At 46.3% G+C, this 12,399-nt stretch overlaps 1 protein-coding gene across 4 annotated transcripts in view; it reads left to right on the top strand.

Annotated features, from left to right (window-relative positions):
• Positions 1–12,399, top strand: part of Arhgap10 (Rho GTPase activating protein 10) — a 272,186-nt gene that overhangs the window by 254,601 nt on the left and 5,186 nt on the right. For 3 of the 4 annotated variants that reach the window (XM_027410549.1, XM_027410548.1, XM_027410552.1), the window contains 2 exons: positions 8,877–9,029; positions 10,320–10,411. In XM_027410549.1, the coding sequence (XP_027266350.1) occupies positions 8,877–9,029; positions 10,320–10,411 (245 nt within the window). The remainder of the gene's footprint in view (positions 1–8,876; positions 9,030–10,319; positions 10,412–12,399) is intronic. The other variant, XM_027410551.1, reaches the window with a different exon arrangement.

Here is a 12,399-nt window from a genome sequence, read left to right as displayed (position 1 = left end):
CTGTTCTGCTAGCCAGTTCATTTACTCCTCCGACCTGATTTCATGGTGATCATATTTGGAAGGAAGGAAATGGGATTTATTCTCTACGATTTGGTCAGAGTTGCAACTCTAAGACTGTTCTCTTTTGTGTAAACCAAGGGAATGTCGGGGAATGAACTTTGTATAGAGTCCATGTGAGGAGATATTTGTGGCCTTTCTTGGTAGAGGAAGAAGTTCATGAGGAATGCCCAGCGTCCTGTCCTCCAGCCTGAGAACTGGGTTAAATGGGACTATATTCCCTCTGACTGGATGCTCTCCATGCCTCCCTACTTCTCTGCCTACATAAACCTGCTGCAGGGTGAGCAAATTACTGTTTCAACTGGCTTCATTGACTGTCCAGCACTCTCCTTCAGGAGAGCCAATGGGAAGTAGCCCCAGGGAGCATTAGCTGCACTAGGTGATTTATGTCAGATCCAGGCTCTAACCTGAGGCTTAGCACTGGGCCCCACTCCAGCCACTGGTTCTTAACCTTCCTAATGCTGTAACCCCAACCATAAAAATAGTTCATTGATACTTCATAACTGTAATTTTGCTACTGTGAGGAACTGTGATGTAAATATCTGATGTTTGACCCCTGGGAAACAATCATTAGACCCACAGGGTGAGAACTATCGCTCAGAGGGAGAAGCAGGAGTGGGGTGTCTCTTAAACCTAGGTAGTTTGTCATCTTTGAGTTCCTTTGCCCCTCAGAAAACAGACTTAACTGGTCCAGTCAATCCAGGGTGAGTGGCTGTGGCCTGAGGCTAGCTGACTTTGTAGATACATTTTATTACGACATAGTCACATCTAGTCCTCCCTTCATGATTTGTCTGGGCTGCTTTTTCTTCACAGTGGTGGCAGAATTGAGTCAGGAAAGACTGTGTGGCCTGTAAGGTCCTTTTTGGAAGAAGTCAAATGAATCTCATTGGTAAACTAGTATCTCTTGAAAGCCCGTTTTCAGTGCAGGAGTTTCCCACCACATAGGCCATGGTGTGTGATTGGTACTGTGGATTACTACCACATGGGCAACATTGTCTGATGGGTGCTGTGGCTGGTTTTTCAGCATAACCTTTGTATGTCTTTTCTTGCCATTGAACTGAGCCTTCCCCTCTCATACACATCCTAAAGAACTCTAATATCTTTGGTAAAAAAAAATGAAATTAGCATTTTTACTGCATGTTTATTTGCTGCTGGTGGGAAAAATGACAATGCACAGCTTTTCCAGAAGGAAGGTCAGTCTGGAAATGCAGCAATGAGTGTCAAGAGCTTCAGTTACTGCCCCTACTCTGCTCATCTCTGCTTCGTGCCTTCCACCTGTTACCTCAGCCTATTAACCATCTGCCCTCTTTTTCTGAGGATGTAAAATTCCATGGATGACTCAGGCACAAATCAATACATCCATGGTGCACCAGCCACTGGGAGGTAAGCAGCCATTCTCTTCCATCCTGTTCCTTTTGTCCATTTCAAATAGAAAGGGACATACATTTAAAGAGGTAATACTACACACAAGCCTATGGCCAGCAAATGGCATTACTAGTCTTAGAATCCAGGTCTGTCTGTAGAGTGACCAGTGTCATGTGTGGAGGAAAGTAACTGTATACTGAATATGTATATATGGATATAGATGGTTAATTTATTCAGGGGAAATCACTTACATGAGGAACCAATGACCCTGATTGGTGCACCAGTCTCAGCAGCTCTCCGAGACCCGACCAGAACCTGGCAAGCAGGCCAAGTGCCTCTCTCCCCCAATCTTTATCCCATGCTCACCTTATGCACCTGTGGCCAAACAGGCACGGTCAGCGACACAGGTGTAGAAGTGTCTCCCTACAGTCAGGTATTTAGCTGTCCTTACCTTTAGCGTATGGTCTGCCTCCTGAGGCCTCTGAACTCACATCACTGGCCCTTCCTCTGCTCTTTCACTTCAGCCACTGAGGACCTTTCTGAGGTTGTCTTCCTGTATGTGCCATGGACTGTTGGGGCATGGACAGTCAGTCATACGTCACAGGAGCCAGGGTGTGAAGAGAGGATGACATGGAAGAAGGATTCTCTCACTCCTTCCTCCAGAAGCCTACCTGATGTTCAAGAGATGTTTAATGCTTCCTTCTCTGTTCCTATGAGGGATTGTGGGTAGATTACCACTGTGGCACCAGGCATGGCTTCCCTTACCCCTGCCCTGGTTGAGCCCATCTTGAGAACAGGCAGTGTTACAACCTTCCTGGTGTCCCCAGGGCAGCGCCTGATGGGTTCTTCTCAGACCATGAGTAACGACTGAATGGAGTCTGTTTCACACTTTTCCTAATAGACACTGTCTTTTGTTAGGGTTTCTATTGCTGTGAAGAGACACCATGACCACAGTAGCTCTTATAAAGGGAAAGCGTTTAGGTGGGTGACTTACATTTTCAGAGCTTTAATCATGTTGTGACATGGTGGCATGCAGGCAGGCATGGTGCTGGAGAAGTAGCTGAGAGTCCTTATATCTTGACTGGCAGGCAACAGGAGGTGGTCTGAGTGTCACACTGAGGGAAGCTTAAGCAAAAGAGACCTCAGAGCCTGCCCCACAGTGCCATACTTCCTCTGACAAGGCCACACCTCCTAATAGTGTTGTTAGACCCCCAAAACTCAAGTATCCGGGGTCTCAGGCCAGGTTCGAGGTCACCCCAATCACCAGGCGGATTCGAGAGCTTGCTGCAAACTGCATGAGGCTTTATTGTAATTTAACGAGCTAACCCCATGTTAGCTCGGGTCTTTCACCCACCCGCCATGGCTGACGGCTAGAAAAGACGGCTCCTTGGGTCTCCCAAAAGATCTTATAGGGCAGCGTAAGGGGAGTGTCTAGGGGTACGCACAGGCTTACGATTGGTGTGCTTCCAGGCTTGGAGGGCTTGCCCTGTGTTGATTGGTCAACTGGTTGTTATGGCCCATAGGCCCTCCCAGGGTGGTTGCTATGCTCTTACGTCATTGTCGTGCGCTTGTCCGTAAAGCACACCCAGGGTCGTAAAGCATAGCGCCACCAGCTAACTTCTGATTGGTTCCTTGTCATGAGACAGGCATCTGACTTTAGTGACTAGGTCAAGGTCATAGAAGCACATGTTCATCCATTATGGCTGCCAAAAGGGAAGCCGGTTCCTTCAGTGTTACTTGCTTTGGGGACCATTTTCTTTCAAACCGCCGCAGGCACAGGCTACCTTTATCTAACCCCATAGATTCGGGTGACATCATCAGGAATCTCTGTTCTCTCTCCACTCTTACTCCTTGATGTGAACTCATTTGGAGTGAAACTGTGTGCTTGCTGTGGAATTGCCCCTCTGAACACTAAGGAACCACTGGAATTTATTTGGAAAGAGATTTCTCAGAATCTACACATCTATAATATTTCATTCCGTCTTTATTAACATTTTCAAACACTTGGACAGGACAGCTGTTCAAGACTTAGGCTGTGCATTTCCCAGATTGGCGGGAGTTCATTTCACTAACATGTAAGCTTCTGCTCGAATGAAGTTCTGAAAATCACACATTCCTGTGTAGGCTTTCAATTTGATTCTGATAACATATAATCGAGTATCTGGGAATGTGGAAGACTTAGTCAGTTCTAAGTGGTCATTTGTTGATATGTTTTCCCCACTGTACTGCTTGAGTTTTGAATTGTTGTCTGTCTTCTATGCCCTGGAATCGGCCTTCTATTGCCAGTGGTGCTCAAAGCTAACCCATCTGCTCTGCTGAAGAAATGCTGTGGGGTTTCCTGGGGACCCTTGCAACTCCAAAGGTTTCAGCCCCTTCTCTCCTTTCAGAAATGTATGTGCTCTGCTGACATAGGAACCTGTTGTCATGCAGGAAGTGCAGCCTATAGGAAGCTGTTAGCTGTTGCAGGATCCTGATGGGTGTCCCTTGGGGCACTATACCAATGACACAGGCATCAGGAACAAGTTGAAACAACAAGCTCAGTCTATTCCAAGAAGGGGTAAACCTTATGTACCCCTCAACCCTGCCCCAAGGGAGGAGATCCAATGAGCTTGCATCTGCTGAGGTGATGTGGTCGCTGTCCATAGGTCCACATCATGTCTTGTCAGACTTGGCTGCTGTGGTCAAGGCCCTCTGGCAGACCCATGGCTGTCATGAAATATCTACTGCACATGCTCTTCATATCTGAATAGGCGGCTGTCAGAAGGTATCTACTGCACATGCTGTAGGCCATCTGTCAGGCCCATAGAGGCTTAGTTATCCCACAGTTGGCATGCAGGAAGTGCAGCCTACAGGAACCTGTTAGCATGTAGTCACTGCAGCCTACAGGAACCTGTTAGTGTGCGGGAAGCACAGCCTACAGGAAGCTGTTGGCATGCACAAACTACAGCCTACAGGAAGCTGCTAGTATGCTGAAACTGCAGCCTCTGATGCTGAGGTCTATTGGGCTGGGTTGGAATCATGAGCAGCCTGATGATTTGTTACATTTCACAAAAATGAACTCTGGAAGTAAGTATGTTGGTAGCCAGCATAGTTTTGTTTTGACACGTGTGTGTGTGTGTGTGTGTGTGTGTGTGTGTGTGTGTGTGTGTGTGTGTGTGTGTGTACATGCATATCCATATCCTGTCTCCTGCCTTTTTCCCTGCCTCTACCACCACGTCCCACCTGCTCATGAAAACTTCAGCTGCCCCAAGAATGGCTACACAGGTGTTCAGCGTGTATTTTCAGGAATGTGCTTCCGTTAGCAGTTTGAAATCTCCATGTGTTTTTAGTGAAGCAGTTGTTTTTCTGTGTCCCCTTTCCTTGAACAGGTAACAGTTTCCTTCAAAAGAGGGCGATGATAATATTGGCTCTTGTTCTTCTATAGGAGAAATTGCAGTGTGTTAACTGGGAAGTAGTTCTCTATAATTTATTCCCATTTTGGTAAATGTGGTTTCAGAGCTTTTCAGGAGGGACTGTCCTCCTCCTCCTCCTCCTCCTCCTCCTCCTCCTCCTCCTCCTCTTCCTCCTCCTCCTCCTCCTCCTTCCTCCTCTCCTCCTCCTCCTCCTCCTCCTCCTCCGCCTCCTCCTCCTCCTCCTCCTCCTCTTCTTCTTCTTCTTCTTCTTCTACCACAATTTTGCTTTCAAGAAACTTGTGAAACTTAGGTCCGTCCTGTAATGGTTCAGCAGCTCCCCACGACATAGGTTTTGTGTCTGTTTGCCCAATGTAGCAGTCAAGAATTAGCTACAGCAGAGGGAACACAGAAGCAAAGCTTCCAGGTTGAAGGCTGAAAGAACAGAGCATTTCGTTTGATGTTCTAGGACATACCAACTTTTATTGTGATGTCACCAATCCTTTTTGCTATTTAACCTAGAGACTCTCAGCCAGGTTCTCATGTGAACCATAAAATACACAAAGATGATCAGCGTGACATTTCTACGGTTTCCCAAAGACAATATGGCCAAGAGCTATGGAGGGTCTGAAATTCTATTGTGCTTGCACACAATTAAATTAGCCTGCCAGTGCTGTGTGTCCTGGTAGAAGGTACAGGATTCCCAGCCCAGAGCCACTAGCAGTACCCAGGTCTGTCATTCCAGTAGCTCTTTCACTTTCCAAGAGGGAAGGGTTACTTCCCTCACAAACACAGCAACCAAAGGAAAACACAGAACAAAAGAAAGATGAGAAGGTTGTGTAGACAGTAGCTGTACAGTTTGTGCTCTCCACTTTTAAAGGGCCCATGGCTGCAGTTGTTTTGTTTGTCTTCTCCTGTAGCCGTCTTCCTTCTTAGGTGATGGAGGGCTGTCCTGTATTCCAATTATCACCTATGTCTGGGCAGATGTGATGGGGTGTGGTTCAATATCTCATCTTAAGCCACTGCTACCATGCCACTCCAGGCATCTTGAATAATTGCTATGAGATCAAATAGCAATTGTTGGGCTGACTATGGCCTTAAATTCTCTTAGAGCCTCACTGTCCTGTCCTTCTCCCTTCCTGATTGGTAAGATACGCATTTTCTTGTCAGAATTTAGTGTCTTTTGTAGCTCAGTGGTTTAGATTACTAAGACTTGTAAGTTTCTTGGCGTAGAGTGAATCAGGGTTTTTGACTCTCCAAGTAGCCAGGTAGAAGTTCTGTAAATAAGCTCTTTTAGAATAATGGTTTTTCCTTAAGCCAGTTTTTAAGCATCTGTCGACAGTAATGGAGCACATCTTGCATTTGGTGTCTCAAGTGTTTTGGTTCGTAATGTCTCATGGGTTGCAGAGAATTGGGTGAAGACTGCATGCCTAGCAGGCATTTTATCTGGCTTTGTCGGAACAGTGGAATGAAAGACTGCTTTTGCCACAAAAACAAGAGAAATAGTTGGCACACCATCATAAGGCCACTAATCCCAGCCTGCTTCCTATTTATTGTGGTGACAGGCCTTCAGAGATCCCTGGCCTTCCCTGTAGGATGAAAAATGGAGCCTGACAGGAGAAGAGAGTTAGTAGGAGGCCAGGAGGCCCAGCTTAGCACAGACATGGAGGCTGCCAGGCAGCTGGAGAGCGGCACCTGTGTTCAGGGATGGATAGCATAGGGCATGTAGACTGCTCTGAGTGTGACTGCTTGGGACAAAAGAGCTGGGCATCACCAGGAGACCATGTTGGCAGCACAGAGCAGTAAGAGTGACCCTTCTCATAGTGAAGGGGAAAGTTGGAAAGTGGCAGCTGGGAGCAATATGGGAGAGAAATGGACAGGAAGAGGCCTTGGGAATGGAAGGCAGTGCCCCGGATGTGCAAGGACACGCAAGCAGCTGGCTGAAACTGGTTTGAGCTGAGGGTAGTGACTGTGGTAAAAAGCATCATCAAGGTGAACATATGTGTGCTGGAAATAACATCTGTGTGCATGTGTGCATGCGTGCGTGCGTGCGTGCGTGCGTGCGTGCGTCTCTCTGTCTGTCTGTCTGTCTGTCTGTCTGTCTGTCTGTCTGTGTGCACGTGTATAGTGGTGGGGGCTTGGTGACAGAGTACTTCTTGGGCATGTGCCAGACTCTGGGTTCCACCCCAGCAGGTAGATAATAAGTGTGCTTTCCATATGTTGATTTTCTTTAGAGGTAGGGTTTGGTTGATTGGTTGTTTTTAAGTTTTGTAGCCAGACTTAGTGATGCAGCCTTTTAACTCTAGTACTTGAGATGCTCATTTCTAGTCCAGGCAAGGGCACAGGAACCCTGTATCCACCCCACTCCACCCCCACCCCCCAAAAAAGAGGAGAAGAAAAGAAAACTATGTAGATCATAGCTACAAGGCTCTAGATCTGAGATAATTGATAAGTAATCCAAATTGATGGTTATATATTCAGAGGCCCACACTGATTAACTTTTTATTAACTTGATCAAAGCTAGATCTACCTGGGAAGAGAGAACCTCAGTTGAGAATGGCTCTCTCAGATTGACCTGTGGGTAGTTTCTTGGATGGCCATTTTTTGTGGGAGGACCTGGCCCACTGTGGGTGGTGTCACCACTGGGCAAGTTGTCTTGGGTTGTATAAAAAAGCAAGCTGAGTGAGCTGTGGGGAGCAAGCCAGGTCCCTCCAGTGGCCTCTGCTTCAGCTCCTGCCTTGAATTCCTGCCCCGATGTCCTTGATAAGACACGCTTTCCTCCCCAGGTTGCTTTTTGTTGTGGTGTTCATCGCAGCAGTTGAAATTAAACTAGGATAAGTCCCCTCTAATAGTCTGCTCACTGACCTCTTCAGTATTTCTTGAGATTTTATTTTACTTTTATGTGTATGTGGTGGGTGTTTTGCCTGCATGTATGTCTTTGGACCACATGTGTGCCTGGGGAGGCCAGAAGAGTGGGGTGGATCCCCGGATATGGAGTGACAGATGATTGTGAGCCACCATGTGAATGCTGGGAATTCAACTGAGGTCCTTTGGATGAACAACCAGTGCTCTTAACCTCTGAGCCATCTCTTTAAATTTTAAATTCTAACACCAAGGATTGTTTGTGGTTCATAGATTTCTTCTTCAGACTCTAGTCTTTTGCTTTTCTGGAGGAATCTTAGTTGTTAGTAGCAAAGTTTTCTGAGTTTCCACATATAAATACCAGGTGAAGGACCTTTCAGTGTTACCGTTAACGTGTTGGCCTCTCAGCTACAGGTCATGTGCTTAATGGTTAAGTTTGTGTGACACTCCGTATAAGTAGAATGAGGTAGGACACATTCCCAGCACACAGAGCCTCCACTTGGTTTTTAACTTGGGAAGATGTGGAATCAGTGTGCATTCAGGAGAAACATGTTTTATGTTCTCATCTGGTCTGGTCATAGGTGAGCAGCAGTGAATGACAGTGCCAGGCAGGATGCTAACAGCATGAGATGCAGTCTCAGTCTGCAGTATTTCCAGCTTCAGTGGGTTTATCAGAAGCTAACCTCACTCTCAGCCAAGGAGCATTTGCTTCTTAGATGTCCATGCCGATACTTTAAGCATTAGTTTTCTAATTAGTGAACTGATTGCCTTAGGTAGGGTTTCTGTTGCTGAGATAAAACACCATGATCAGGAGCATCCTGGGAAGGGAAGTGTTTATTCCATATTCAGTTTTAGTCCAGCATGGAATAGAAGTCAGGGCAGGAACTCAAAGTGGGAGACTGAAGGCAGGAAGTGAAACAAAAGCCAAGTGGATGAAAACCAACCAAGACACTGATAATGGCGGTAGGTTAGACAAGGTCAGATTACCCACAAACAGAAAAGTTCAGTAATGTGTCTGTAGTTCAAGATGTGGCTCTTTCTGGAGTGGCTTGCTTTATAGTTCTGGGAGGGCACAGACAGGACTGTATCCCCGGTGGAATAGACACATGAGTGTTGGTGCCCTGGCACTTGGGCTTGGACTATTGTAGAATTGTTGTTATGAGTGTTTATGGTATTAATGCTGTCCTTCACATGTATCCTTAGGCCAAGCCAGCCTCGGCCACCTATGGTGCAGTGGCTAAATCTACAGCCTCCAACCACAGCAAGCTCCAACCCAGCCGGTACACCTCCTTCACCCAGGATGGCCCATTTCCCCCTCTCTCTTGCTGCCTCCATTGTAGACAAGCTGCCTGAATGGTACGTGTTTTGGAGTGTGAGGTGGAGTAAGCTGGTGGCACCAAGAAGGGCCTCTGTTAGAGAATGCCTGCCTGGACCCCTTGGCATTCATAGCTCAGTTCCTATCAGGGCTGTGCCTCATCACAGCATCCTTGGTGCTGTGAGGATTGGCCTCAGGGCCCCTTGCACCTATCCAATCTGTCCTCTACTTGCTCATATAGAATAATTTTGTATCTTTTATGTAACCTATACTCATCTGAAGTGTAATTTTAATATCTAATAATGTAAATGCATGTAAACCTTTACTACATTATATTGTTTAGGAAAGTCATGAGAGGAAAGCCTGGATGTGTTGCACAATACAGATGCCTGGTTTTGGAGGGGTGGGGCAGACTTTCAGTGAATTGTAGACTCTGTAGACATGGAACCTGTTGGCTATGTAGGGACAATTGCAGGTACTGATTTGAGTGTGTAATGGATGAACCTTGTTGGAATCTACTCTCCTTTGTGGTCCTTCCTACCAATTTATGAAATTAGGTGCTTCAGAAGAATTTTTATATGCAGATGTAAACACATTCTTTGTTGAAAAGGAAGGCAGATTGGACACTGACAATGCCAGCTTCTGTGGGCGTCTTATGACCAGTTTGTAGAAGAGAGAGTAGCAAGTCTGTCTGCCATTAGGAACTTCCCTGTCTCCAGGAAGATGGGGGCATATCTGCCTTCCTTGGCTTAGTTATGGCCAAGTATGGCTTCCAGTCTTTTCCATTATGCACTTCTCTCAGGAGGGCTCAGAACATGTCCTCATAAGTTAGGAGACGCTGAGCCTTGTGTGCTTTTTCGGGGGAAGAGTGGTCTAAATAAAGAAGACCCAAGCAGGGATGGCAGCTCCTTCCAGTTTGCTGCGAGAGTATAGGCATCACACACAGACTCGCTGACTGCTAGTTTAATGTGTGTGCCTCTACTCCTCACTTGGCTAAGGCACAGCTGAAGTACTCAGAGGTAAACATGCCTGTGTGTCCTACCGTGCTGAGCACTGGAATGGGACATCCCACCGGGCAATGAGGACAATCTGGTCAAGTGGCTCCCTGACAGCTTCCCAGGCAGGCTCCCAAGGAAAGGTTTGTATTAGAAACCCATCACTTACTTGAAAGCCAAGTGCTACAGCTCTGCCTGATGTTCATGTCCCTGTCATTTCCTCTTCAGAATGTACTACCCCACTGTTGGCATGTAAATGAGATTTGGGAAATGGGGAGGGGCCTGTGAGGGTTCTGTCTTCAGTTTCTCATTCAAGCTTTTGTGTTCTCTCGGCAGTGTTATCAATCGCAAGGCCCGTGCAGTGTACCCATGTGAGGCAGAACACAGCTCGGAATTGTCCTTTGAAATAGGAGCCATTTTTGAGGATGGTAAGTGCTGGCAAGAGCTTTGTGGTGGGAGCCATTCTGTCTTTCCTTTATATTTGCACATAGAGTGCCAGCCACTGTTTGTGGCTATGCTTTGACACTGGCCTATAGAGATGACTTGTTTGACTGAGCTCCAGGGGCTGTGGTGATGGGTACAGTGTTCCTTCTTCTTCTTGGCCAGTCTTCATCCCTTTTAATCCATGTAGGACTTCATTCAGGTCATCGGTGATAGTCGCAAGAAGCCAAGAGCACTTGAAGTTAAGGGCTTCTGATGCTCACCCTCTGTTTTCTGTACTTCCACCCTCCCTAACCAAGCTCTGAGATGCTTCATATTACCAGTGAAGAGTCAGAAATCCAAGCACTGACTTTTCTCTTCTGTACCATTCTTGTGCTTTGCGGTTTTCTGCCAACTGGAACAGTGTGCACATCTTTAGAGTTTGCATTTTAAATAAGGGTGTGGATTTTAGTTCAATGTTTAATATTCATGCACAGACATTTAGGAGCTATGCCTGTTTTAATATTTCGCAAATTTCTCCTCTGGTTCAGTGAATATATTTTCCTCCCTTGCTCTTGATTTCTTCCCTCCCTAGTCACACTCATTATGAAATTCATTGGTTGCTGTGGAAACGGTGATGTCGAGTGTGGGTGGAGCTCCCCAAAAGAGTTCCTAGGAAGCAGGGGAAACCTTGGGTGCTGGAATGGAATGGCTGATTAGCCAGAATGTTTGGAGTCTATGGAACATAACGCTGCAGCGCATTGTGGTAGTCAGAAGTACAACATTTGGTGAGGGTTGCTGTCTAGAAAGCAAGTTGCTTCTTTTAGAATAGATTCCATGTGTGTGGTGTGTGCTCCTAGAGCCAGATCCCTGATAACATCAGAAAACCACAGCAGCACCCTCACACAAAATTTTTCCTACATATCACCATGACACATAAACATACAATCATCAATCAGGAGAACATGGCCACACAGATGCCCTGTCATATGTTGGAACAGCACATGGCAGGAGGGACATGGTAGTACTGAAATTGTGATGAATTCTTACATTGTGTCACTTGACAGTGCCTTTGAGGTTCCTTGCATAGTACTGTTGGTGAGGTGAATCTGTAAGGATGCCCTAGATGAGGAGTACAAAGAAGACACAACTGGCTAAGTCCATTGTGCAGAGACTGTTAAGTGCATGCTCAGAGCTGTATAAAGATGTCATTATCACCAAAGTATTCCCATGTTTGCTGAACATTCTGAGCTGCAGACTTGGGTCTTTGACTGGTGTCCTTGTGGGGTGAGAAATGGCCACAGTTCCAGGCCACACATAACCCTAACAAAAGGGGATGTGTCTTCTTTGTATTTCTTTTATGAGAAAACTTTTCCAGAACTTACATCTGAGTTTAACTGCCTTTACATCTCTTTGGTTAAAATTGGGTCAAATATTCACTCTGAAGTTGTCACTCTGAGGACTTAGGTCAATGAGAACCCATAGCACCTACTTTGGACATACAGCCATGAGACCTGAGTCTCTCTAAACCAAATCTGAGTCTGCCAGTATAGATGGAAGACGAAAGAAAGACCAGGAAGCAGCCAATCCTGAAGGCCCAAGTTCTCCAATGCCAAAGTCCCTCAATGGCCTTTTAAAAAAAGAGTCCTAAAATATGTATGTACTCATACATATGTGGACAAAGAAATAAGCATTCCCAGCGCACATGAGTGCATGCACGCACGCACACACGCCCGCGCGTGCGCGCACACACACACACACACACACACACACACACACACACACACACACACACACCAGGTGGCATTGCCTTGCCCCTTCACTATCTCTGGATATTGTAAGTGTTCCATGTATCAGATTTTTCATCCCAGTCTGCAAGGGTATATCAGGGTGATGTGGTGAGCTTCAGAAGGCTGAGCTCTGAATACTATAGACACTTGGGGAACGTTACAGTCTGTTGCAGATAGGGTTGTATCTAGCTAGATTATGTCTCCCT

The sequence above is a fragment of the Cricetulus griseus genome, chromosome 3, assembly GCF_003668045.3.
Source record: "Cricetulus griseus strain 17A/GY chromosome 3, alternate assembly CriGri-PICRH-1.0, whole genome shotgun sequence".
NCBI classification, from domain to species: Eukaryota; Metazoa; Chordata; class Mammalia; order Rodentia; family Cricetidae; genus Cricetulus; species Cricetulus griseus.
The sequence above is the reverse complement of the archived record's forward strand: the minus strand, read 5'-3'. Positions and strand labels throughout refer to the sequence as shown.